At 42.2% G+C, this 27,101-nt stretch overlaps 1 protein-coding gene across 7 annotated transcripts in view; it reads left to right on the top strand.

Annotated features, from left to right (window-relative positions):
- Positions 1–27,101, top strand: part of rasal2 (RAS protein activator like 2) — a 101,226-nt gene that overhangs the window by 27,685 nt on the left and 46,440 nt on the right. For all 7 annotated transcript variants that reach the window (XM_029623750.2, XM_065005751.1, XM_029623745.2 and 4 more), the window contains 2 exons: positions 22,906–23,033; positions 23,461–23,584. In XM_029623750.2, coding sequence (XP_029479610.2) covers positions 22,906–23,033; positions 23,461–23,584 — 252 coding nt within the window. The remainder of the gene's footprint in view (positions 1–22,905; positions 23,034–23,460; positions 23,585–27,101) is intronic.

Below are 27,101 nucleotides of genomic sequence, written 5' to 3' on the forward strand. Positions count from 1 at the left end.
GCCCGCTTGGAGTTTGCCAAAAGGCACCTAAAGGACACTCAGAACATGATAAACAATATGTATTCGGTCTGATGAAACCTAGATTTAACTATTTGGTCTGAATGCCAAGCGTCACGTCTGGAGGAAATATGGCACCATCGCTACAGTGAAGCATGGTGGTGGCAGCATCATGCTGTGGGGATGTTTTTCAGTGGCAGGGACTGGGAGACTAGTCGGGTTAGAGAGAAAGCAAAATATAGAGATCCTTGATGAAAACCTGCTCCAGAGGGCTCAGGACTTCAGACTGGGGTGTTGGTTCATCTTTCAACAGGACAACAACCCTAAGCACACAGCCAAGACAACGCAGGAGTGGCTTCGGGACAAGTCTCTGAATGTCCTTGAGTGGCCCTGCCAGAGCCCTGACTTGAACCCGATCGAACATCTCTAGAGAGACCTGAAAATAGCTTTGCAGTGACGCTCCCCATCCAACCTGACAGAGCTTGAGAGCATATGCAGAGAAGAATGGGAGAAACTCCCCAAATACAGGTGTGCCAAGCTTGTAGCATCATACCCAAGAATACTCGAGTCTGCAATCGCTGACAAAAGGTGCTTCAACAAAGTACTGAGTAAAGGGTCTGAATACTTATGTAAATGTGATATTTTATGTAGATTGAGTTATAAAAAAACAACTATTTTATATTAAGGCTGTAACATAGCAATGTGGAAAAAGTGAAGGGATCTGAATACTTTCCGAATGCACTGTATATACTTCTTTCACATAGGATTCACGGTATTTTGCCTGTAAAAAGAACTATTGGGCAATATTTGGTTGTCCCCCTTACAAACAGGCCCATGTTTACCACGTTCTTGCCTGCATACGCCTTTTATACCTCACTGGCGCATGCCCGGGGACAAGTAGAGTGCAGATGTAGGTGGGCTTCTATTTTTAATAAACCTATGGAGAATATACACAATCAAAATAAATCATTTATTCATTTGTTTAGGCAGGTCCTAAGAAACATAAGACTAATAAAAATAATATATATATTTTCAATAGAATAGCATATTTTGAATGTAATTATGCTACCGGTCTGTGCAGCAATGGCTGCGCCATCCAAATAAATTCAACAGTTTATTATTTTGTTAATTAAACAGACACAGTCAACAGACCATAGGCTATATTTTATATTAAGACTATAATAGAATAAAATGCAAACAATATTCTTCTGCCACGGGATCGTGTATTTCTATTTATTATGGATCCCCATTAGATGCTACCAAGGCAGCTACTATTCCTTTGGTCCAGGAAAAATATGGCAATCATACAATTTTAAAACATTACAATACATTCGCTACAGATTTCACAACACATTAAGTGTGTGCCCTCAGACCCCTACTCTACTACCACACAAAATCTGTGTGTATAGTGCGTACTGCATGTTATCGTGTGTATGCATGTGGAACCGCGGTCATATAAAAAAGTATTTTTAAACAGAACTCAAGTCCATGCTTTTCTGATCCTCCAATTGACCGATAGGAAATGATAGCAATCCTATTTTCAAAAGGATGTGAGTCTCTTGTTAATGTTTCACAATCTCCCGCGGGCTTTTGGAGTTGCCTATGCGTGATCCAGCAGACAAATTGGCCTACTCTTGATTTAGGCTACATTATTACATGCTAAATGTTTCTGATAAGTGATAGATGAGGAAACAAAAATACGAGCAATACCACCTCCACTTATTTGCAGAGCCAGAAACCAATTAAGCAAATAGCCTACAGATAGAGATTCAGTGAAACAAAATCACATTGATTATCACTGAAGACTTTGGTCGGGAGTAGGTTTAGGCTACTAAGCGACTGTGAATGAAAAGCGAAATAATCCACTTTAACCATTTGTGCTTTGCTGGAAAAAAAATGGTTCATTGTGGTATGGGTCAGATTAAACACACTGTCAAAGAATCAAGTAAAAACAAACACAACGTTATTTTGTCTTGTCTGACCTTTTCATGAAGAAGAAATACAAGAACATTTGATTTAAAAAACTTTATATTTAAGAACTATTTGTTAAAAATATTTCCTTTTTCACAAATTAGCGTTTTCTGTTTCCCCATGTAGACATTTGTTTTGTATTTCCCAGTAATGGTAACAATTCGGTGTGATTTGACCCTATCGGTCAAATTGTTCCCTTCAGCCTTTCTCTCCACACGTTGAACACAATGTATGTGTGTCCTTTCTGCAGTTGTATTTGTTGAATTCTACACAAGTGGTTCAGCTTTTACTGTCTTGGCGAAGGGGGCAGAGAAAATCGGTCGGCCCTGGTACAATTTTGATTACATTGGAAGCTGACAGTCGACCTTGACTTCTTTGTGGTGACGGTGACCATTCTATATTACCATCAGTATGTTCACATTTTGAAGTTAGGTTCATGACCCTAAATGAAGAAAAGTAATTTAATATCATGGGGAAAAGGAGAGGTTAACTGGTCAAATTGACCCACAACATAACAGGAGGGTTAAACTACATAGATCCACTATACGTTTGCATGCTGTTGTTTGGTCAAATTAATGCCACCACTTATGATTACTCTTATTTTTCTTGCGCTAGACACAATGATTTATGAAAACTTGCTTGATTGGTCGATGTCCTCATTGGGGTTTTACAGATGTTTAATATGTTTTATGTACACACTTTATGTTTGGTAACATTTGAATTATTTCCCCTCGACTCCAACCCCATTCAATGCATTGAACGGATGTGGTTGGAGCTGTCTACATAAGGGTGCTAATAAAACAAAATAAACTCACAAAGGCCTTAAGGCCGACACACAAAGCTTATTAAAGAGCAGTGTGCGGGTTACTTATTTTTTCTCATCTTATTCAACTGTTACCATGCATCTGCAAAAAAGATAGCTCAGATGTGCGAGTGCCTTTTTTTGAATTTTGAGGTCAAATTACAGTCAACAGATTGTTCAAAACAAGAATAATGCAGCTTTCCTCTTTGCTTCTTAAAATAAATCATTATATTTCTATGATTCAAACAGTTCTCCCAGATGTTTTGATCTACAGTATATTACAAGTCAAATCGCTACATCAAGCTCTAAACCCTCAGAGGTAGTAATCACACTTCAAGCCTATAAGCTACTAGATAAGCATGTAGGTTATCATTCATTGAAGAGGTGTGCAGACAAACTCAAGCTTATCTCACATAGCTATCAAAGACATTCTGACACACAAATTCTTCCCTTTATTCAGGACATTGTTGCCAGACAGTGGTCCATGGCAAGAGAGGTCTCTCTTTTGATACATACAGCCACCCCTTCTCAAAGGCCTCACTCGGGCAGATGACTCAAATGAAATGTGAAAAGCCACAGTTGGTTTTCCCAAGACTGGCTCCAACGTTGGGCCCAAGCTTTGAAAGGTGAATGAGCGCTTAGGTGCTGCTGCCACATTCTTTTTGTTATGGTGGTGCATTTATTTGCAGAGGGGCATTTGCATACAAAAGCAGGGGTGTGCAGTTTCCCCTCCACATGCAGCAGGCCCTGCCTTTATGAGGCTGCTGCTGTTCCTCCCACTATGGCCCCCAGGTCAGCAACCACAACTTCACAGCACTCACAGAGCAACCAACCTTTAAAAGGGTCATATTTTGGGGCGGATGAAGCCCACAGCAATCTAATTTAGGTTCAACACATCACAGAACAGGCGAGCGCCACAAGACAAACTGAATCCTTTTAGTTCATGCACATGGATGCATATGGTTTCATTATCGTCCAATTAGCATTAGTTTTAATTCATTTTCATGAGAGGCCTCCTCCGACCGTTTGTTGTGAGTAATGCAGGCAGGCCTGGGGGAAGTACTGTGAATCGACAATGAGGAAGCCCACATGTTGTTTACTCTACCAAGGAGAAGTGAAACATCAAATGGAGAGCACTTTCAGTTACAGGCTAGTACAACTGGCAGTAGGCTCCATGGAGGCTTCCTAACATGTATGTTAAAATGTTTGAGAACATTGCTGCTTAATGAGGATGGATTAACCCCCCTCCTAACTATTTTCCTTATATCTGAAGGCTATTGTCGGTATCAAAGCCAAAACCTTTTTTTCAGCCTAACAACCTAGTAATCAATTCGGTAAACTTCTGCCTGCGGTTTAGTATGAAATGTAGCTGTAAGCAATCACAATATTTTGCCCATATCTTGCAGTCTTAGTACCAAGTTATAGTTCCCTATTTAGGTTTCTGTTGCTATTATTTCCTGCAATACAAGTGTGGACTATTGTGCATTTTCATATCTTGCTTTTTTTTCTGTGGGGAGGAGTCTGCTTCTAATTGCTTGTAAGGGATCTGCCTTTGGGCCGCCTTTCCGATAGAGGAGCAGATATTCACCATTTAATTGACTTGAATCCTGTAATGCTTAACCAAAGAGCAGGGTGTATGAACATTCTTTAATTTATGCTAATTGATTTTTCAACTAAAGTATCACATGAAGTGTAATATTCGGAGTCTCCGAAAATAATACTTTTTTTTTCTCCCCCATTCCTGGCAACCAACATGAAAAGGAGAAAGACATGTTGCTTGAAAATTGTTAGGTCATTTCTGATCTGTACCATGGTATTTGATTTCCCATCAATATATGAGAACGGCGCAGTCTGTTATACCCATGGTGATTTGTCATGCTGAAATTAATGGACATGGTCCCTGATCATTTTCACCTCACAGCACATCTGCAGTGTGTATGCTTAGGTCACGCATGCATTTATGCCAACTGTAATTCAAGAGTAGAAATGACAATGCTCATACAACTGTGGCTTGACAGATTTAGAATAATCTATTTATTTTTCCTGAAATTAGCCGCCAGGGAACATTAGGGCCAGATAGCCTAGTTCCCTCCATTTTATAGGTTTGGTTACATGGGAGGGGGTAAGTTAGAACTTGATCACTGATGTGATGGGCTTTTGTGTAATTAGTCACACTTCACTGTGTTCTAATAAGAAAAATGTTATATTTTTAAGGGACTGAAGGTGTAGGCCACTAGGCCTAGTCTGAAAGTGGACAATTTCATCTGTCACACAATGGCTTCCCTGTGTATATGTAACTTATTTACACTTAACAAAAATACAAACACAAATTGTAAAGTGTTGGTCTCATGTTTCACGAGCTGAAATAAAATATCTCTGAATTTTTCCATACACAAAAAGCTTAGTTCTCTCATTTTGTGCGCAAATTTGTTTACATCCCTATTACTGAGCATTTGTCCTTTGCCAAAATAAACCATCCACCTGACAGGTGTGGCATATCAAGAAGCTGATTAAACAGTGCGATCATTACACAGGTGCATCTTGTGCTGGGGACATTAAAAGGCCACTCTAAAATGTGCAGTTTTGTCACAACACAATGCCACAGATGTCTCTAATTCTGAGGGAGTTTGCAATTGGCATTCTGACTGCAGGAATGCCCACCAGGGCTGTTACCAGAGAATTGAATGTTAATTCCTCTACCATAAGCCGCCTCCAATGTTGTTTTAGAGAATTTGGCAGTATGTCCAACCGGCTTCGCACCCGCAGACCAGGTGTAACCACGCCAGCCCAGGACCTCCAACATCTGGCTTCATCACATGCAGGATCATCTGAGACAGATGAAACTGTGGGTTTGCACAACCAAAGCATTTCTGCACAAACTGTAAGAAATCGTCTCAGGGAAGCTCACCTGCGTGCTCGTCATTCTCACCAGTGTCCTGATCACAATGAACACAATTTGCATTTTATCGATCACAATTTGAATGCACAGAGATACCATGACTAGATCCTGAGGCCCATTGTTGTGCCATTCATCCACCGCCACCATCTCATGTTTCAGCATGATAATGCACGGCCCATGTCGCAAGGATCTGAACACAATTCCTGAAAGCTGAAAATGTCCCAGTTCTTCAATATTCTGCATACTCACTAGACATGTCACACATTGAGCATGTTTGGGATGCTATGGTTTGACGTGTACAACCGCGTGTTCCATTCCCGCTAATATCCAGCAACTTCGCACAGCCGTTGAAGAGGATTGGGACAACCTTCCACGGGCCACAATCAACAAACAGCCTGATCAACTCTATGTGAAGGATATGTCATACTGCATGAGGCAAATGGTGGTCACACCAGATACTGATTGGTTTTCTGGTCCATGCCACTATTTTTTTGTTTTGTTTTAAGGTAGCTGTGACCAACAGATGCATCTCTTATTCCCAATCATGTGAAGTCCATAGATTAGAGCCTAATGAATTTATTTCAATAGACAGATTTCTTTATATGAACAGAGGCAAATCTTTGAAATTGTTGCATGATGCCTTCCTATTTTTGTTCAGTGTAGTTTGTTGTATTTTGCCTGTATAAAAAATGTTTATACAGTGCATTCTGAAAGTATTCAGACCCCTTGACTTTTTCCACAGTTTGTTTCATGTTATAGCTAGGCTTGCACATTTTGGAATATTCAGAGGTAGAAACCTTCCTTGGGAACTAACGGGAATATATGGGAATTAATGTATATATATATATATATATATACACAAATTAATATTAATACCATTTAAATGTAGACGTTTTTGCATTGGATATATTTACCATATATGGAGACAGAAACAAAAACCTTCTACCTTATCATAAGTAGACAGAATTGCAAATGATTAGATCCTTCCAATAGAAAAAATATATATATTTTTTGTTACGAATTGAACATGGGATGATTTCACTGAACAACAAAAGAAAGGGAATATTGAATGATCCCCAATGATCCATTGCATTTCCCACAAATTTTTTCAACATACATCTGTCAAATGATAGTCTATAAACTAAAGCTTTGGTTGTCTTCATCTCAAGCTTCTATGTCTTCTCCCTGGACCTCATGAATGTCCACCTCTTGAACATCAGACTCTGAGGCCTCATCTTCACTGTCACTTTCCAACCTTGTTGAGGATGGCTCATTGTCAGGCTCAAAAAAGCCTCAAATTTGCCTGGATGGCCACCAATTTTTCAACCCTTGTATTGGTCAGCCTGTATAGCGTGCTTTGGTGTGTGTGTTCCCAACAAGGACCAGTTGCGCTCTGAGGCGGCTGATGTTGGTGGGATTTAGAGTCAACAGGGGAAAGATCATCAGATCCACAAAGTCCCTTCCAGCAGGTGGCTGATGAGATAAAGTTGAAGTTTACATATACCTTAGCCAAATACATTTAAAATCCGTTTCTGACAATTCCTGACATTTAATCCTAGTAGTAAGAATTCCCTGTTTTAGGTCAGTTAGGATCACCACCTTATTTTATAAATGTGAAATGTCAGAATAATAGTAGAGTGATTTTATTTCTGCTTGTATTTCTTTCATCACATTCCCAGTGGATCAGAAGTTTACATACACTCAATTAGTATTTGGTAGAATTGCCTTTAAATTGTATAACTTGGGTCAAACTTTTCGGGTAGCCTTCCACAAGCTTCCCACAATAAGTTGGGTGAATTCTGGCCCATTCCTCCTGACAGAGCTGGTGTAACTGAGTCAGGTTTGTAGGCCTCCTTGCTCGCACATACTTTTTCAGTTCTGCCCACAAATGTTCTATAGGATTGAGGTCAGGGCTTTGTAATGGCTACTCCAATACCTTGACTTTGTTGTTCTTAAGCCATTTTGCCACAACTTTGGATGTATGCTTGGGGTCATTGTCCATTTGGAAGACCCATTTGCGACCAAGCTTTAACTTTAACTGATGTCTTGATGTTGCTTCAATATATCCACATCAATTTCCATCCTCATGAGGCCATCTATTTTGTGAAGTGCACCAGTCCCTCCTGCAGCAAAAGACCCCCACAACATGATGCTGCCAACCCCGTGCTTCACGATTGGGATGGTGTTCTTCGGCTTACAAGCCTCCCCCTTCTTTCTCCAAACATAACAATGGTCATTATGGCCAAACAGTTCTATTTTTGTTTCATCAGACCAGAGGACATTTCTCCAAAAAGTACGATCTTTGTCCCCATGTGCTGCTGCAAACCGTAGTCTGGCTTTTTTATGGCGGTTTTGGAGCAGTGGCTTCTTCCTTGCTGAGCGGCCTTTCAGGTTATGTTGATATAGGACTCGTTTTACTGTGGAAATAGATATTTTTGTTCCTGTTTCCTGCAGCATATTCACAAGGTCTTTTGCTGTTGTTCTGGGATTGATTTGCACTTTTCGCACCAAAGTACGTTCATCTCTAGAAGACAGAACGCATGTCCTTCCTGAGCGGTATGACGGCTGTGTGGTCCCATGGTGTTTATACTTGCGTACTCTTGTTTGTACATATGAACGTGGTACCTACAGGCATTTGGAAATTGCTCCCATGGATGAACCAAACTTGTGGTTCTACAATTTTTTTCTGAGGTCTTGGCTGATTTCTTTTGATTTTCCCATGATGTCAAGCAAAGAGTCACTGAGTTTGAAGGTAGGCCTTGAAATACATCCACAAGTACACCTCCAATTGACTCAAATCATGTCATTTAGCCTAACAGAAGCTTCTAAAGCCATGACATATTTTTCTGGATTTTTCCAAGCTGTTTAAAGGCACAGTCAACTTAGTGTTTGTAAACGTCTGACACACTGGAATTGTGATACAGTGAAATAATCTGTCTAAACAATTGTTGGAAAAATTACTTGTGTCATGCACAAAGTAGATGTCCTAACCAATTTACCAAATCTATAGTTTGTAAACAAGAAATTTGTGGAGTGGTTGAAAAACGAGTTTTAATGACCCCAACCTAAGTGTATGTAAACTTCTGACTTCAACTGTACGTTTGGCACGATTGCCATATTGCATCTCCATCCTAAATCCCTTGCTTGGAAATGTACTTCGCCAGACTGCCAAGAACATTTCCCTCATTCAGGCCAAGGTGGCGAGACACGGTAGTGATGACACCATGGGCCTTGTTGATCTCTGCACCAGACAGGATGCTCTTGCCAGCATACTTGGGGTCCAACATGTACGCTGCGGTGTGTATGGGCTTCAGGCAGAAGTCTGGACACTTTGATGTATTTCAGAACTGCAGTTTCCTCTGCTTGGAGTAACAGTGAAGTGGGCAGGGCAGTATGGATTTCTTCTCTTACATCTGCAAGCAGAGTCTGAACATCAGACAGGATGGCATGATCTCCCTCAATCTGTGCAATGGCTACTGCTATAGGTTTCAGGCTGCTTACCACTCTCTCCCAAAATACATCATCCAGGAGGATCCTCTTGATGGGGCTGTCCATATCGGCAGACTGTGATATGACCATTTCTTGGAGAGACTCCTTTCCCTCCAGGAGTCTGTCAAACATGATGACAACACCACCCCAACTGGTGTTGCTGGGCAGCTTCAGTATGGTGCTCTTATTCGCATTTTGCTTGGTGAGGTAGATTGCTGCTATAACTTCATGACCCTTCACATACCTAACCATTTCATTGGCTCTCTTGTAGAGTGTATCCATTGTTTTCACTGCCATGATGTCCTTGAGGAGCAGATTCAATGCATGAGCAACACAGCCACACAGGGTGTGATGTGAGGGTAGGATTCCTCCACTTTAGACCAAGCAGCCTTTATGTCACCAGTGCAAATACCTTCTGTTGTGCAAGGTCATTGATGACTGCCTTCAGCTCTTCTGCAATTTAGAGACCGGCGTTTCTGTTGTCTCTTGTCTGTGCTCTTGTAGAATACTGTTTGAGGGGTGGAGATGATGTGCTTGGGAGTATGGCTAGACAGTACACTCCTTCTCTCAGCACATATCAAAGCTGCAGGCTAAGGTTAAATCTAGACTTGGTTTCCTCTATAGTATTCGCTCCTCTTTCACCCCAGCTGCCAAACTAACCCGGATTCAGATGACCATCCTACCCATGCTAGATTACAGAGACGAAATGTATAGATCGGCAGGTAAGGGTGCTCTCGAGCGACTAGATGTTCTTTACCATTCGGCCATCAGATTTGCCATCACTGCACTCTATACTCCTGTACACTGGTCATCTCCATATACCTGTCGCAATACCCCACTGGTTGATGCTTAGCCCTCACTCCCCCTTATCTGAGATACCTATTGCAGTCCTCATCCTCCACATACAATACCCGTTCTGACAGTCACATTCTGTTAAAGGTCCCCAAAGCGCACACATCCCGAGGTCGCTCCTCTTTTCAGTTCGCTGCAGCTTGCGACTGGAACGAGTTGCAACAAACACTCAAACTGGACAGTTTTATTGCAATCTCTTCATTCAGACTCAATCATGAACACTCTTACGAGAAGCAGCCACAACTGTCAGTGATGTATTGTTGTCTCTACCTTCTTGCCCAGTTGTCTGTGCCCAATCATGTTGGCACCGTGTTTTGTGCTGCTACCATGTTGTGCTGCAACCATGCTGTGTTGTCATGTGTTGCTGCCATGCTATGTTGTCTTAGGTCTCTCTTTATGTTGTGTTGTCTCTCATGTTGTGATGTTGGTTTTGTCCTATATTTGTTTTTTATATTTAATACCCCGTCCCCGCAGGAGGCCTTTTTGCCTTTTGGTAGGCCGTCATTGCAAATAAGAATTTGTTCTTAACGGACTTGCCTAGTTAATTAAAGTTTAAATAAAAAAAAGTGATATGATATGAAATTTGTTAATTCACGAATGGCACCATCTTCCCTATATAGTACACAACTTTTGACTTAAGCCCTATGGGCCCTGGTTGAAAGTAGTGCACTATGTAGGGAATGGGCTGCCGTTTGAGATGCACCCATTATCACACCTTTGACCTCAGAGGCTCCACCGCTTCCCATACTCCTAGTATGTAGGGTTGACCCTTTTGCATCAGGAAAATAGCTCATCCAAATGTGAGAGACATCACTGACGGCAGCCAATTTAAATATTTAACAATGTCATTGAGTTCTGGAGTGAGCTCACCACAGGAACAAAACTTTATTCTGTGAGAATAAGCCCTATCATGAAAACATTTCAATGTACATAATATGTACTAGGGATGCCGCGGTATGACATTTTTGATATCTGATATTTTCCTTGCCAAATAAAACGATCCCGATAACCGATATACATTTTTTTTTTGCGGCCTTTTAATTATTCTAGTACGGTTAAATAGTTGAAGCACACACACACACACTGACCAAAAAGTTATTTTTGTTGGTGCTTACATATGTCCCCATTACCAGTGAAACATAATCAAAACCTTTTTCTTTCACTTACTTGATGTGCCGTTTCATTGTTAATTTGTTCAGTCTCAACCAGGATTTCATCATACGTGTCAAGCAGTGAAGTTTCAGCTCTGTCTGTCCGTGGCCTCTCTTCCTCGGTGCGCACTGTCACTGTGTCCGTTTCCATCTTGTGCAGCTGTGTCTGTAACATTTCACATAAACCCTGTTCCTTGTCTGCATCGAAGTAGCGGTCCTTGTACCTAGCATAGAGCATGGTGGCGACACTGTACAGGCTCAGAGACAATGCCACCGAATCGCTTGTTCACAGCCTCTAGTAGAGTACTTTTCCAAGTTAACCCCTTTGTTGGCATTTTTGTTGAGCAGGCGTTTCAATGCCATGGCAGTGTATCACGTCTGATGCAGGCGCAATTGAGCTTATTTAACAAATCGGGGTTTCCAATGGAGCTAGGAGTGTTCATGTTTCAAACATGTTCTCAAATGCCATTGAAATGGCAGCAGCGTATGAGTACCAGCACATTCTTCAGCATGCAAAACGGTTTTCGTCAGTACGAAATCCTTGGCGACCCACTGTGCTGTCAGACTCAATACTCACGGGGCTGACATTGCTGGTCCAAATGTTAGCCGTGTAGCTAATAGCAGTGACGTCCATAGCAAATAGCTCATGGATGTGAGTTTCAACAATACTGTGTAACTCCGGTACGGCAACATCTGAAAAATAGAGCCTATTTGGTAGTGTGTACCGGTGCTCGACCAGTCGGCGAAAGCCAACATCATCCACGACAGAGATTGGTTGATTGTCAATGGCAATGAATTCCATTATCTAGGCGTTAATGGATTTAGCCTTTGAGTTGACTCGCTGAAATGTTCTTACTCTTTCAAATGACGCCTTGACTTGTTGACTTCTCAGTCCACACAGCAGACGTTGTGGGCTAGGTTAGGAATGCCGTGTTGCATGTTTAGCTCTATTTTCCGTGGCGTCATTACGTCATCTACCTACGTTATATTGGTGTGCACTTCAGCTTTGACATTGTTTTTGAACATTGGCGTTAAACTCGACATCAGGCCGTTGCCGATTTTAGCTAATATCGTCCGATTCCAATATGCTTACCAATATATCGTGCATCCATAATATGTACGTACACTTTTCAATTAACATTAGCGATGGGAATGTCACAAGCCACGAGAGGGTTCGGTTGACATTCTTGCTTCGCAGGTCAAAAGTACCGTACATGTCGGAAGCCGCTAGCCAGGAGGCTAAGCATTGCAAACTATATTTAGGCCTACACTCTTGTCTTGAATAGTGCAACAATTCACAAGCATGTGCAGACAATTAAACAATTTAATTTATCGTCCATACACTCATTTATATTTGATCTTCAAGGCAAAAGCAGTGTTACTGCTAACGGATCATGTCTTCATCAGGTAACGTTAGCTTATCAAAAATGACCTATTACCCTTCTAATACAAATAGGCCTACAGTAGCCCTACCTTAAAACATAACAAACCATGCTTATCTTTTATCAATATCATGCACATCATTAGGCTGTGGTAAATGCAAATTGTGTCTGAAAACATGGGTATAATTCACATGGGAGTTGAGATGTTGAGCTGTTTTATATGGAAGCCCATTCCCACCACCCAAAAATAAAATGCATATTAACCCAGCAAAAAAAGAAACGTCCCCTTTTCAAGACCCTGTCTTTCAAAGATAATTCATAAACATCCAAATAACTTCACATATCTTCATTGTAAAGGGTTTAAACACTGTTTCCCATGCTTGTTCAATGGACCAAAAACAATTAATGAACATGGAGCTGTGGAACGGTCGTTAAGACACTAACAGCTTACAGAAGGTAGGCAACTAAGGTCACAGTTATGAAAACTTAGGACCCTAAAGAGGCTTTTCTGCGGACTCTGAAAAACACCAAAAGAAAGATGCCCAGGGTCCCTGCTCATCTGCGTCAACGTGCCTTACACAGAACCCAAACTGGCTGGGCCCTTGCGCCATAGTGCATACATTTATTTTGTCTCCCCACACCAAACGAGATCATGACACGCAGGTTAAAATATCAAAACAAACTCTGAACCAATTACATTAATTTGGGGACAGGTTGAAAAGTATTAAACATTTATGGCAATTTAGCTAGCTAGCTTACACTTGCTAGCTAATTTGTCCTATTTAGCTAGCTTGCTGTTGCTAGCTAATTTGTCCTGGGATATAAACATTGAGTTGTTATTTTACCTGAAATAAAACACATAAAACGGTCAACCCAATCGTTTCTAGTCATCTCTCCTCCTTCTATGCTTTTTCTTCTCTTGACTTCATATTGCGATTGGCACCTTTCATAAATTAAGTGCATTACCGCCACTGACCTCATTCGTCTTTCAGTCACCCACATGGGTATAACCAATGTGGAGATGGCACATGAGTACCTGCTTCTATAAACCAATGAGGAGATGGGAGAGGCAAGACTTGCAGCGCGATCTGCGTCACAAATAGAACTGACTTCTATTATAGCCCTTGGCAACTCTCGTTGGCGCAATAATTGAATAATATAGATTTCTAAATTAATTTGCAACGCTCCCATTCGCAGCGCCAGCGGTGTAGTCAGCCTGTCAATAAATTGCAATGTCTGTACTGTGAGACGCCTAAGACAGCGCTGCAGGGAGACCGGACAGACAGCTGATCGTCCTCGCAGTGGCAGACCGCGTGTAACAACACCTGTACAGAATTGGTACATCCAAACTTCACACCAGCGGGACAGGTACAGGGTGGCAACAAAAACTGCACAATCCCTCCGTCAGTGCTCAGACTGTCCGCAATAGGCTGAGAGAGGCTGGACTGATGGCTTGTAGGCCTGTTGTAAGGCAGGTCCTCACCAGACATCACAGGCAACAACGTCACCTATGGGCACAAACCCACCGTCGCTGGACCAGACCGGACTGACAAAAAGTGCTCTTCACTGACGAGTCGCGGTTTTGTCTCACCAGGGGTGATGGTCGGATTCGCGTTGATCGTCGAAGGAATGAGCGTTACACCGAGGCCTGTACTCTGGGGCGGGATCGATTTGGAGGTGGAGGGTCCATCATGTTCTGGGGCGGTTACAGGGAAGACATCCTCCTCCCTCATGTGGTACCCTTCCTGCAGGCTCATCCTGACATGACCCTCTAGCATGACAATGCCACCAGCCATACTGCTCGTTCTGTGCGTGATTTCCTGCAAGACAGGAATGTCAGTGTTCTGCCATGGCCAGCGAAGAGCCCGTATCTCAATCCCATTGAGCATGTCTGGGACCTGTTGGATCAGAGGGTGAGGGCTGGGCCATTCCCGCCATAAATGTCCGGGAACTTGCAAGGTGCCTTGGTGGAAGAGTGGGGTAACATCTCACAGCAAGAACTGGCAAATCTGGTGCAGTCCTTGAGGAGGAGATGCACTGCAGTATTTAATGCAGCTGGTGGCCACACCAGATACTGACTGTTACTTTTGATTATGAAGATGAATTCATCTCCCAGTGTCTGGTTGAAAACAGACTGAACCAGGTTTTCCTCTAGGATTTTGCCTGTGCTTTGCTCCATTATGTTTATTTTTTATCCTGAAAAACTCCCCAGTCCTTAACAATTTACAAGCATACCCATATCATGACGCAGCCAACACTTTTTGTAAAAATATGAAGAGTGGTACTCAGTAATGTATTGGATTTACCCCACACAACTTTTTATCCTGGATACAATGTGTTAATTACTTTGCCACATTTTCTGCAGTCACCCTTGGCCTCATGGTGAAATCCCTCAGTGGTGTCTTTCCTCTCTGGCAACTGAGTTAGGAAGAATGCCTATAACTTCACTATGCTCAAAGGTATATTCAATGTCTACTTTTTATTTTTTACCCGTCTACCAATAGGTGCCCTTCATTGCGAAACATTGAAAAAAAACTCCCTGTTCTTTGTTGCATCTGTGTTTGAAATTCACTGCCTGACAGATGAACCTTACAATTATCTGTATGTGGGGTGGAGAGATGAGGTAGTCATTAAAAAATCATGTTAAACACTATTATTGCACAGAGTGAGTCCATGCAACATACGTGAATTGTTAAGCACATTTTTACTTCTGAACTTATTTAGGCTTGCCATAACAAAGGGATGGAATACTTATTGACTCAAGACATTTCCGATGGTAATTCATTTGTTAACATTTCTATAAACATCATTCCAGTTTGTCATTATGGGGTATTCTGTGTCAAATCTCAATTAATAATTTGTTTAATTCAGGCTGTAAAACATCAAAATGTGGAAAAAGTCAACGGGTGTGAATAGGGATGCTGGCCTTCTAGGCAGAGTTCCTCTGTCCAGTGTCTGTGTTCTTTTGCCCATCTTTTCTTTTTATTGGCCAGTCTGAGATATGGCTTTTTCTTTGCAACTCTGCCTAGAAGGCCAGCATCCCGGAGTCGCCTCTTCACTGTTGATGTTGAAACTGGTGTTTTGCCGGTACTATTTAATGAAGCTGCCTGTTGAGAACTTGTGAGGCATCTGTTTCTCAAACTAGACACTAATGTACTTGTACTCTTGCTCAGTTGTGCACCGATGCCTCCCACCCCTCTTTCTATTCTGGCTAGAGCCAGTCTGCGCTGTTCTGTGAAGGGAGAGGTACACAGCGCTGTACCAGATCTTCAGTTTCTTGGCAATTTCTCGCATGGAATAGTTTTCATTTCTCAGAACGAGAATAGACTGACGAGTTTCAGAAGAAAGTTATTTGTTTCTGGCCATTTTGAGCCTGTAATCGAACCCACAAATGCTGATGCTCCAGATACTCAACTAGTCTAAAGAATTGCTTCTTTAAAATCAGAACAGTTTTCAGCTGTGCTAACATAATTGAAAATGGAATTTCTAATAATCAATTAACCTTTTAAAATTATAAACTTGGGTTAGCTAACACAACGTGCCATTGGAACACAGGAGTGATGGTTGCTGATTATGGGCCTATGTAGATATTCCATTCAAAATCAGCTGTTTCCACCCACATTGTTAGTTTTGCAAATGACTAATGTCTACACTGTATTTCTGATCAAATCAAACTTTATTTGTCACATGCGCTGAATACAACAAGTGTAGACTTTACCATGAAATGCTTACTTTCAAGCCTTTAACCAACAGTGCAGTTCAAGAAGAAAATATTTACCAAGTATACTAAAATAAAAAGTAATAATAAAAAGTAACACAATAAGAATAACAATAACGATGCTATATACAGGGAGCACCGGTACAGAGTCAGTGTGCGGGGGTACAGGCTAGTTGATGTAATCTGTACATATAGGTGGGGGTGAAGTGACTATGCATAAGTAACAAACACAGCGAGTAGCAGCAGTGTACAAGGAGGGGGGTGGTCAATATAAATTGTCCGGTGGCGATTTTTATGAATTGTTCAGCAGTCTAATGGCTTGGGGGTAGATGCTGTTGAGGAGCCAATTGGTCCTAGACTTGGCGCTCCGGTACTGCTTGCTATGCAGAAGCAGAGAAAACAGTCTATAACTTGGGTGACTGGAGTCTCTGACAATTTTATGGGCTTTCCTCTGACACCGCCTATTATATAGGTTCTGGATAGCAGGAAGCTTGGCCCCAGTGATGTACTGGGCCGTTCGCACTACCCTCTGTAGCGCCTTAGGGTCAGATGCTGAGCGGTTGCCATACCAGGCGGTGATGCAACCATTCAGGATGCTCTCGATGGTGCAGCTGTAGAACCTTTTGAGGATCTGGGGACCCATGCCAATTGTTTTCAGTCTCCTCAGGGGGAAAATATTTTGTTGTGCCCTCTTCATGACTGTCTTGGTATGTTTGGACCATGATATTTATTTGGTGATGTGGACACCAAGGAACTTGAAACTCTCTACCCACTCCACTACAGCCCCGTCGATGTTAATGGGGGCCTGTTCTTTCAAAGACCAGGACATTTCTAAGTGACCCAAAACCGCACTATTGCAAAGTAATAGATGATTAGCACTGGGTTCTACTTATCTTTGAGTGACTGTGACGGAGTGGTGGATTTGTGGCAAGAACAAAGGCCACGAAGCTCAGTCTTGAATCACTTGTGTCCTCCAAAAGGAAATTATTTGCATGAAGCTAGTAGATATTCTCGCCTTGTTAACCAGGCTGCTGTCTGCTGTAACCTGAGCTGTAGAGATAAAGCATGATTGATATTTATGGCCCATGCTGCCTTATCCTATTCTTTTTGGGGAAAACCAGTGTAAAGGGTGTGTCCCAAATGCCACCCTATTCCCTATATAGTCCACTACTTTTGACCAGCGGGAATAAGGTGCCATTTAAGAGCCCTCGTTTGTATAGTGTTTTCCTACCCCCTTCAGGGAGAAGCTGCTCTGAGGGAGATTGAACACCTTTCTGTGATTCCCTCCATACTAAGAAAGTGTAACAAAACCCCTTGAGTCACCTCCTCTCTGTTGTCCCACATGGTTTACAGCTGGAATGCCACACAATTTGATAAAGGCAGAGCTCCAATCACGCTCCAAATCAGTTAATTGCAGTAATTTCATTCTTTTGACAGTCAGGCTCAGCCCCTAAATCCCCAGCTGCCAATTAAGGTTGCTAATTTGCAATGCTGTTGAATAATTAGCTGTTGTCCTCTGGGACACAAAGGTCTCTGTTTCAGCCTAGGTAGTTAAGGAGGAGAATGGGCGGCAGGTAGCCTAGTGGTTAGAGTGTTGGGCCAGTAACCGAAAGGTTGCAAGTTTGAATCCCCGAGCTGACAAGGTAAAAATCTGTCGTTCTGCCCCTGAACAAGGCAGTTGTTCTGCCCCCGAACCCACTATTCCTAGGCCATCATTGTAAATAAGAATGTGTTCTTAACGGACTTGCCTAGTTAAATAAAGGTAAAAAAATAGATATATTAAAAAAATACACCTATTGTTATTAGAGTTGGGAGATATCCCAAAAAAACATAGGCAACAGGGATCTTGATCCAGGAGGGGATTGAATGTATCTGTTGTAACCAAGAAACTTGATCTTGCCATCTAGTCACTTCGCTAACAAGTTACCAAGCCAAATGCATATCTGGAGCCCCGAGGATATAATTCATGACACATCTTAGATTTCCTATAGCTATACTTAACTTATAAGCAATGGCGTAGCACGCACCAACGCATCAATTATAATATATATATTTTTTAATGGTATTGAAAATCATACGGTCTGTATTTTGAAATAACCCTGTATACGGTATATCGCCAAAGCCTAATTGTTATATCCCAATTTTTTCAATAGTGACAGACAGTGTACAGTTCAGTAGGTCAGTTTGTGTCACACCTCTCTCTGTCTGTGTCTGGTTTGTCTTTTACCTCAGTTCTTACCCTCCCCACCTGGTGGCCAGGGCTTCTGGATAAAGGATGTCAGGCTATTGTCATTGGAGGAGCTGCTTGTATTTACGGGTTACCATGGTGACCTGGCTAGTGCTTACGAACAGGTATAGGTTGTTATATGTGTGTGTAGGGCTTGAGGTAAAGACTTGTTGCCGGACACAAAACATCCTCTGTTGTACTATGCAGCAGAGGCTCTGGGTGTGGACGCAACTGGCAAACACAGGGGGAATTAAGTAAAGGAAATTGATGACGCTATTACCCAAAGTTGCAGTCCAAAATGTAGTTTTGTGTCCCATGTTATAATTGTTATGCTATTCAGAGTGGTGATTCATCCTTGAAATAATGGACGTTGTTTTATTGACATCTTTGAACAAGTGGTAAATGTCAAGTTTACCCCCTCAGAAAGAAAAGAACACTGCGTAAGCACTGTGGTAATTAGGCAGAATATTCACATCACCACCGTATTTAAGATTGCCAAAGAGCTGCTACTTCACAACAGTAAGCAAATTCAATAGGCTTATAGTCTACTTCTGCTAAGATCAAAACCGAAAGGACTTTATTTTCTTTGAGGAACCATATTTACCCTTGAGTTTTTCTCTTGGGGGAAAAAATAAGTGAATTCTCTAGTTTTGAGCCTGGAAGTAGAAGTTGAAGATCCTATATACATATATTTGTAATGATTACTGCATTACAATAGGCGTGCGTGTGCGTGCGCGTGCGTGCGCGTGCATGTGTGTGTTTTAGGAGGAGGACCTATTCTATATTGGCAGTGATTAGCAACCAAAGCATGCCCCTGAAACCCCATCCAGGACAGGTGGCAGAACCTCACCCTGGCTCCCAGACATTCCAGACAGGCTTCTGGAGGGTTGGATTTTTCCCTGGCCATGTGGAACGGGCCTGGTCAGGGCCTGCTGCTGGACATATCTGCCTGGCTGATGCCTGACCAGAGTATTCATAGATGCCAGAAGTGCCAGTTGCCTTAGTTCCAGTCACATATTTCATTCTCTTTCTGTCTTTCACACCTGTATAGTAGACATACGGGCACGTCGTTTCTCTCACTGTAGCTGCTATTTGTGTGCTTTGCTTTGACCCCTGCCAGGTCACAAACTGGCAAAGTTCTTTAGCTTCCAGCTGGCAAGACTTCACTGCTAATTGTTTTTAGACCCATATGCCACAAAACAAGCATACGACCGTGTGGGGACTCAACTCCAGGACACCCACACAGTGACAGCCTCATTACTCAATAACCTAAAGGATTCCCTCCCTGTGAGCTGTGGAGCTGATTCATTATCCCCATGTCTCTTTTCTCCTGACTCGCTCACAGCCCAAGCAGCAATCCCAGCTTTGTGTGGTAGCGGAGTGCTGCATTATGCGAAATGTGATTCATACAGACTGAGGCATGCTCACCATGGCTCATATTATTTTGCACAGAGCGCCTCAAGCTTTGGAGCCGCCCACTGTGGCTGGTGTGTCCACCCCCCCCCCCCCCCCACACACACACACACACACACACACACAATCAGGGGCTTTGACCTTTAATGCTTTTCAGTGCTCTAACAACTGTAGCTGTCAAAGTGTCCGAGACAGATATAGGACCTTAAGCCCTCTGTCTGTTTGTTTCCAGGGGGAATATTAAGTGAGGGGGACATAGTGTTTCATGTCCTGTCATTGAATAAACTGCTTTGTTGCACCCGACAAAAGTGCAAGGTCCGAATCACCTCATAAAACCCCAAATGCTTTAAAGCCTTCTGGCCTTGTTCCTGCACACAAATTAGACTAGTTCTGGACTAAAAAGCATGCTGTGGAGATTCATCATGCTGTGGAGATTCATCATGCGGAGATTCATCATGCTGTGGAGATTCATCATGCTGTGGAGATTCATCATGCTGTGGAGATTCATCATGCTGTGGAGATTCATCATTGCTGTGGAGATTCATCATGCTGTGGAGATTCATCATGCTGTGGAGATTCATCATGCTGTTCATCATGCTGTGGAGATTCATCATGCTGTGGAGATTCTTCATTGAATTAGCTTTTTAGTCCAGAACTAGGTTTAGTGCCTAATCTGTATTTGTCTGTGAAACAGGTCCTTTTCATTTAATTGAAATCTGTCTTTGCTAGCCTACAGTTTGATTGGTGTTGTTCACATTGACATTGCTTGATTCATGCATATTTCTTGGGTATTCTACAGCTATATGAGTGCAAATGAAAGCTCATCAAATTAGACACGTTTGAGTTGTCTCTGAAGGATCTGCCCTGCCTCTTTTCAAAGACCTCAGTCCTGAGAATGGGATGATGACGGTTAGATAGCAAATGTTCTTAAACCAACCAGACAAACGAGCTTCTGCAGCTGAGCATGGAGGACTTATGTAAGGGGAATAGCCAGTGGCGTACCCTCCCTGAGACCAGATGAACTTGTAAAAGCAGCCTTCTGACTAGCCTAAATGGTCTCATCTTTCTTAGTTTTTTTTCTGCACAGATTTGAAGTCATCTGTTTAGATGGAGGTATACACATCGTTCCTGTTCCTCTTCAATAGACACTGTTGGTAATTAGTTAGTGATATAGACGTATGGGTTTCTGTGGACGTGGTCGATGGGATTTCTCAAACACAGACAAACTCCAATTCAATTTTTACAACTACTTCGGAGAGTCCATTGTGGCCTTGAATTCCCCTGAGAAATGTGGCAATTTCACATGGTAGCTAGCTACATTTGAACAGTAGCAGGTGTGAGAAGGTTCCGTTCTCTTGGGTGTTTAGGCAGTGAAGCTTTGTGGTATGTTATTTCACATGCATCCAGAAATATATCTGTTAACTCTGCACCTACATCTCTGTGTAGTCTACCATTCCACAGTACAGTGCCATCACGGGATGGGAAAAAGTGATATTCTTCTCAGCATTGACGATGAATGATAGACGCTCCAGTGATGACACTCAAGCTTAGTTGAGTCTCTCTTTCAAAAGAACTTTAAGTCCCTGTATTTCAGTGTGGGAAATGATGAGTAATAAATTGCACCGGATTATTTTGTTCCCGCCGCCTGTAATCTTTGTATGGGAAATTGGAGGGATTCAGAAGGAGCTGAGCTGTTCACTCACTCACTCCCCAGTCAATTAGCCAACTGGCACACAGTTTCTTACTGGAGCTCAGCTGCCCATATGTTGTACATAAACAATGAATACATTGATTGTGAAACAGCATAGGGTGCCATTTGGGACCCCGATCATTGACTGACTTGCTTTCGGCATAGTAAATAAACCTCTGGGAATAGTGCCTCCTTTGGACTCAACCTTGTTAGTCCATGGAGATTGATTAAGCCTGAAGGGCCCCTATAGCACTTTCCACTAATGCTCAGTGACATGTGGGCATGACCTATGCGATCTGCTTTCTTCCTAACTACTCTGTACCAATGCACCACCCAGACATCCATTTTTAATCACCTATGCGATCTGCTTTCTTCCTAACTACTCTATACCAATGCACCCCCCTATTCCCTATATAGTTCACCATGGGCCCTAGTTGAAAGTAGTGCACTATATAGGGAATAATGTGCCATTTGGGACGGAAGCATCTCACCAGTAGGAAAAGGTCACATCCTGCACCAGACATCCTGGAGGAGCAGTGAGGCAGTTTAATGGACACAAGGCAGTGCACTTTGTATTGTTACATACTTTTATATCATTATTTTGCTAGATTAGGTAGGCTATCATGCTTGGTTTCAAGTATGATGATTATTTATTGGGCAAGGGAATTAAATGCCACATCACTGGTGTTTGTTTTTTAAAAGCAATATTTGTTATGTAATTAGTTACAGTAGGCTTTTTTTATGACAAGGTAAGGGATTCACCTTCCCCAGTTTTGCATGTCAGTGGATAATGTAGGCGTAGTTGTTTTTAATCATATTTTCTCCCCCTTTTATTCTAATTCAATATTTACAAACCAAATCTGATATAATTTAAGATATTTTCAATAACATGCAGTGGAGTGAAAATCCATTGTTTTGGTGCTTAGCAGAGGACAACTCTGCCCTCTACAGACGAGCTGTGTTGACTTCACCTTATTTTCTCTGGGCTCAACAGAGTTGATGTTAATTCATTTTCCTACCTAAAACTGATTCCTCTCTGTGTCAGTGGGATCAACAATACAGCTGTGTCTCGTGAGGATCTATGTTTAGTTAGGCAGCTGACTTTTATCAGTCATAATGAGGCATAAGCAAAAAGCAGTTCACATCCCTATGGCTTCCTATCATTGCATACAAAAGGTGGTGTATAAAGTTTCAAGAGTTAAGAGAAATGTTCAATATAACCTGTTCCTTGTTTAACAGATTTTCCTAATTTACCGTGGGATCTTCTGTCCTGCTTCGTTCTTCTGAAGTGTCTCTCTTGTCCCCTCTGTGCAGATGTGAAGGGACCACCCACACACCGCTTTTCCTGCGGCCAGTCACCCTACTCCGAGACCAGTATGTGGGAGAGGAAGTACTGCATCCTGACTGATAGCCAGCTCATCCTGCTCAACAAGGAGGAAGAGGTGAGTGAAGTTCCTCCTAATACTACCCTTACGCACACACACACTTTGAGGGACAAAGGAAGGTGTGCATTGTAGGGTGCTCCACCTTGCATCTCTAAAAATCAATCCCGGCTTCTGTGTGTGCAGAAAAAAATATTAATTAAAGATCAGACCTAAATATCCTATATTTCCCTGGCTGATAATGTTCCTAAGCTACTGTGAAAACTATTACGGTTTCAGTATACATACTATAGAAAACATTATTTGCTGATGATGCCCTATTAATAGGGTGAGTGCTATTTGGAATCATTGGGACGCCCCTACCCAAAACCCTAACCCTTAGCTATTTTAAATTTCAACTTCAATGGGGTAGGGATGTCCCAAGGATCCCGGAAAGCACGGACCCTACTAACAGATCCTCCTGTCTCCCCCTCTGTGTGAATCTCAGATGCCAGGTGAGGTGGTTGATGGTCCTACAGAGTCATCGAAGGGCAGGAGCCTACGTAGGACAGTCAGTGTCCCATCAGAGGGACAGTTCCCTGAGTTCCAGGCAGAGGGCGCCTCCATGCTAGGTAAGACACACCACAGACTAGAAAGGAGAGGAGCCTCTGCAGTTACCAATCTGTTACACAATGCACTGACTAATGGGACAGGGAAACGTTGGCTGTCTCCCACATGGCACCTTATTCTCTTTTTTTTTCTTATGTATTTATTTATTTGTAATAATGACAATTACAACAATACTGAATGAACACTTATTTTAACTTAATATAATACATCAATTTAGCCTCAAATAAATAATGAAACATGTTCAATTTGGTTTAAATAATGCAAAAACAAAGGTTGGGAGAAGAAAGTAAAAGTGCAATATGTCCCATTTAAGAAAGCTAACGTTTAAGTTCCTTGCTCAGAACATGAGAACATATGAAAGCTGGTGGTTCCTTTTAACATGAGTCTTCAATATTCCCAGGTAAGAGGTTTTAGGTTGTAGTTATTATAGGACTATTTCTCTCTATACCATTTGTATTTCATATACCTTTGACTATTGGATGTTCTTATAGGCACTTTAGTATTGCCAGTGTAACAGTATAGCTTCCGTCCCTCTCCTCGCTCCTACCTGGGCTCGAACCAGGAACACATCGAAAACAGCCACCCTCGAAGCAGCGTTACCCATGCAGAGCAAGGGGAACAACCACTCCAAGTCTCAGAGCGAGTGACGTTTGAAACGCTATTAGCGCGCACCCCGCTAACTAGCTAGCCATTTCACATCGGTTACACCAGCCTAACTCGGGAGTTGATAGGCTTGAAGTCATAAACCGCAATGCTTGAAGCATTGCGAAGAGCTGCTGGCAAAATGCTCGAGGGGGCTGTTTGAATGAATGCTTACGAGCCTGCTGGTGCCTAACACCGCTCAGTCAGACTGCTCTATCAAATCATAGACTTAATTATAACACAATAACACACAGAAATACGAGCCTTAGGTCATTAATCTGGAAAATATCATCTCGAAAACGAGACGTTTATTCTTTCAGTGAAATACGGAACCGTTACGTATTTTATCTAATGGGTGGCATCCATAAGTCTAAATATTCCTGTTACATTGCACAACCTTCAATGTTATGTCATAATTACGTAAAATTCTGGAAAATTAGGCGGCCAAAACTGTTGCATATACACTGACCGCATGCAATGAACGCAAGAGAAGTGACACAATTTCATCTGGTTAATATGGGCTGCTAACCTGCATTTATTTTAGCTAAATATGCAGGTTTTAAAATATATACTTCTGTGTATTGATTTTAAGAAAGGCATTGATGTTTATGGTTAGGTACACATTGGAGCAACGACAGTCCTTTTTCCCCGAATACGCACCGCATCGATTATATGCAACGCAGGACACGCTAGATAAACTAGTAATATCATCAACCATGTGTAGTTAACTAGTGATTATGATTGATTGATTGTTTTTTATAAGATAAGTTTAATGCTAGCTAGCAACTTACCTTGGCTTCTTACTGCATTTGCGTAACAGGCAGGCAGACTCCTCGTGGAGTGCAATGTAATCAGGTGGTTAGAGCGTTGGACTAGTTAACTGTAAAGTTGCAAGATTGAATCCCCGAGCTGACTGTAAAAAAAAAGGTAAAAATCTGTTGTTCTGCCCCTGAACAGGCAGTTAACCCACTGTTCCTAGGCCGTAATTGAAAATAAGAATGTGTAACTGACTTGCCTAGTTAAATAAAGATTAAATAAAGGTGTAAAAAAAAAAAAAAAAAATGCCAAATCGGTATCCGATTGTTATGAAAACTTGAAATCGGCCCTAATTAATCGGCCATTCCGATTAATCGGCCGACCTCTAGTTAAGACACCAACAGCTTACAAGACGGTAGGTAATTAAGGTCACAGTTATGAAATCTTAGGACCCTAAAGAGGCTTTTCTACTGACTCTGAAAAACACCCAAAGAAAGATGCCCAGGGTCCCTGCTCACCTGCTTGAATGTGCCTTAGGCATGCTGCAAGGATGCATGAGGACTGCAGATGTGGCCAGGGCAATAAATTGCAATGTCCGTACTGTGAGATGCCTAAGACAGCGCTACAGGGAGACAGGATGGACAGCCGATCTACAATGTGATTTTCTGGAGAGAGAAAAATCCTCATTTTGTCTGTCATAGTTGTCATAGTTTAAGTGTACCTATGATGAAAATTACAGGCCTCTCTCATCTTTTTAAGTGGGAGAACTTGCACAATTGGTGGCTGACTAAATACTTTTTTGCCCCACTGTAAATAAGTGTTTTTTTAAATTTTATTTTACCTTTATTTAAGTAGGCAAGTCAATTAAGAACCAATTCTTATTTTCAATGAAGGCCTAGGAACAGTGGGTTAACTGCCTTGTTCAGGGGCAGAACGACAGCTTTGTACCTTGTCGGCTCGGGGATTCGATCTTGCAACCTTTCGGTTTACTAGTCCAACGCTCTAACCATTAGGCTACCTGCAGTATTCTCTTGTGTTTGAGGACTTCTTGTAGGTTTTTAAATGCACACAGACTCATCTGAACATTACTAACTGGTGCAACAAGAATTAAACTTGTCTACACAATGGCTCAGGACCATAGAGAAACGTTGAAATTCCTGATATGGGTGATGGTGGTGATTTGATCTCCATCTCCGTATCCCTCCTTGAGTTCGTAATACACACTCTGCGACAAAGGAGTAGTCTGCAAGTATGAAGAACAATATCACAGGCATCGGTGGATTAAAAAGAACTGCAAGCAGCGTCCGTTACATAACCGCGGCAGAGCTTTTTAGAAAATATGACATAGCTACAGTAGGGAGTGTTATTATCAACTGAAATATCTTAATTATCTGATGAGTCTGTGGACTGCTGCTGCCCTCTTCCAGCCTGGTCTGTGAGAAACAGCTGTAAGCTCCCAAAGGGAACAAAATGACAAGTTATTAGCATAGGGTAACCTTGCAGTAATAACAGAAAGGACTGACAACTATGTTAAATGTATTGTATCGGTTTTCCTGAGGGTTTCGTTTCATTTAGGCCGGTTAGTGGAGATGTTCTACTGCTGGCGTCCGTAGGACGGGAGATGTTCTGTGGTGTAGGTGTCTTAGAGAATGTATAGACTGAGACAAAGCACCCAGTGTCTAACTATCCATCCATCTCACGTGGTCTGAGTAGCATGACTGACCCCAGTGCCTTGACGTGGGCTTTTCCCAGCCAGGGCATTCACTGAGGGAATCTGCGGGGGTGCAGCTGCTGGCTGGAGGGGTGCTGGGCTGGGGGGTCAGTGGGAATAGGGAAGGGGTCATTGGGCTGGTTGTATTGTGACAGCAGCTGATGGGTAGAGGAATGAGGACGGACATGGGTTGCCTCCCAAATGGCACACTATCCCCTATATAAGTGCCCTACTTTTGACCAGAGCCCTGGTCAAAAGTATTCAGTATATAAAGGAATAGGGTGCCATTTGAGACACCGGCCCTGTAACTGTGGGAGTTAGTCATTCTCATGACCCTCTTAATGTTCTCTGTCCTGCCCTAAAAATGGGGGAGAGAGGGTTATTTATATGTTAATCTATAGTTTGCTTTG

Source organism: Oncorhynchus nerka, linkage group LG20 (assembly GCF_034236695.1).
Source record: "Oncorhynchus nerka isolate Pitt River linkage group LG20, Oner_Uvic_2.0, whole genome shotgun sequence".
Taxonomy (NCBI): domain Eukaryota; kingdom Metazoa; phylum Chordata; class Actinopteri; order Salmoniformes; family Salmonidae; genus Oncorhynchus; species Oncorhynchus nerka.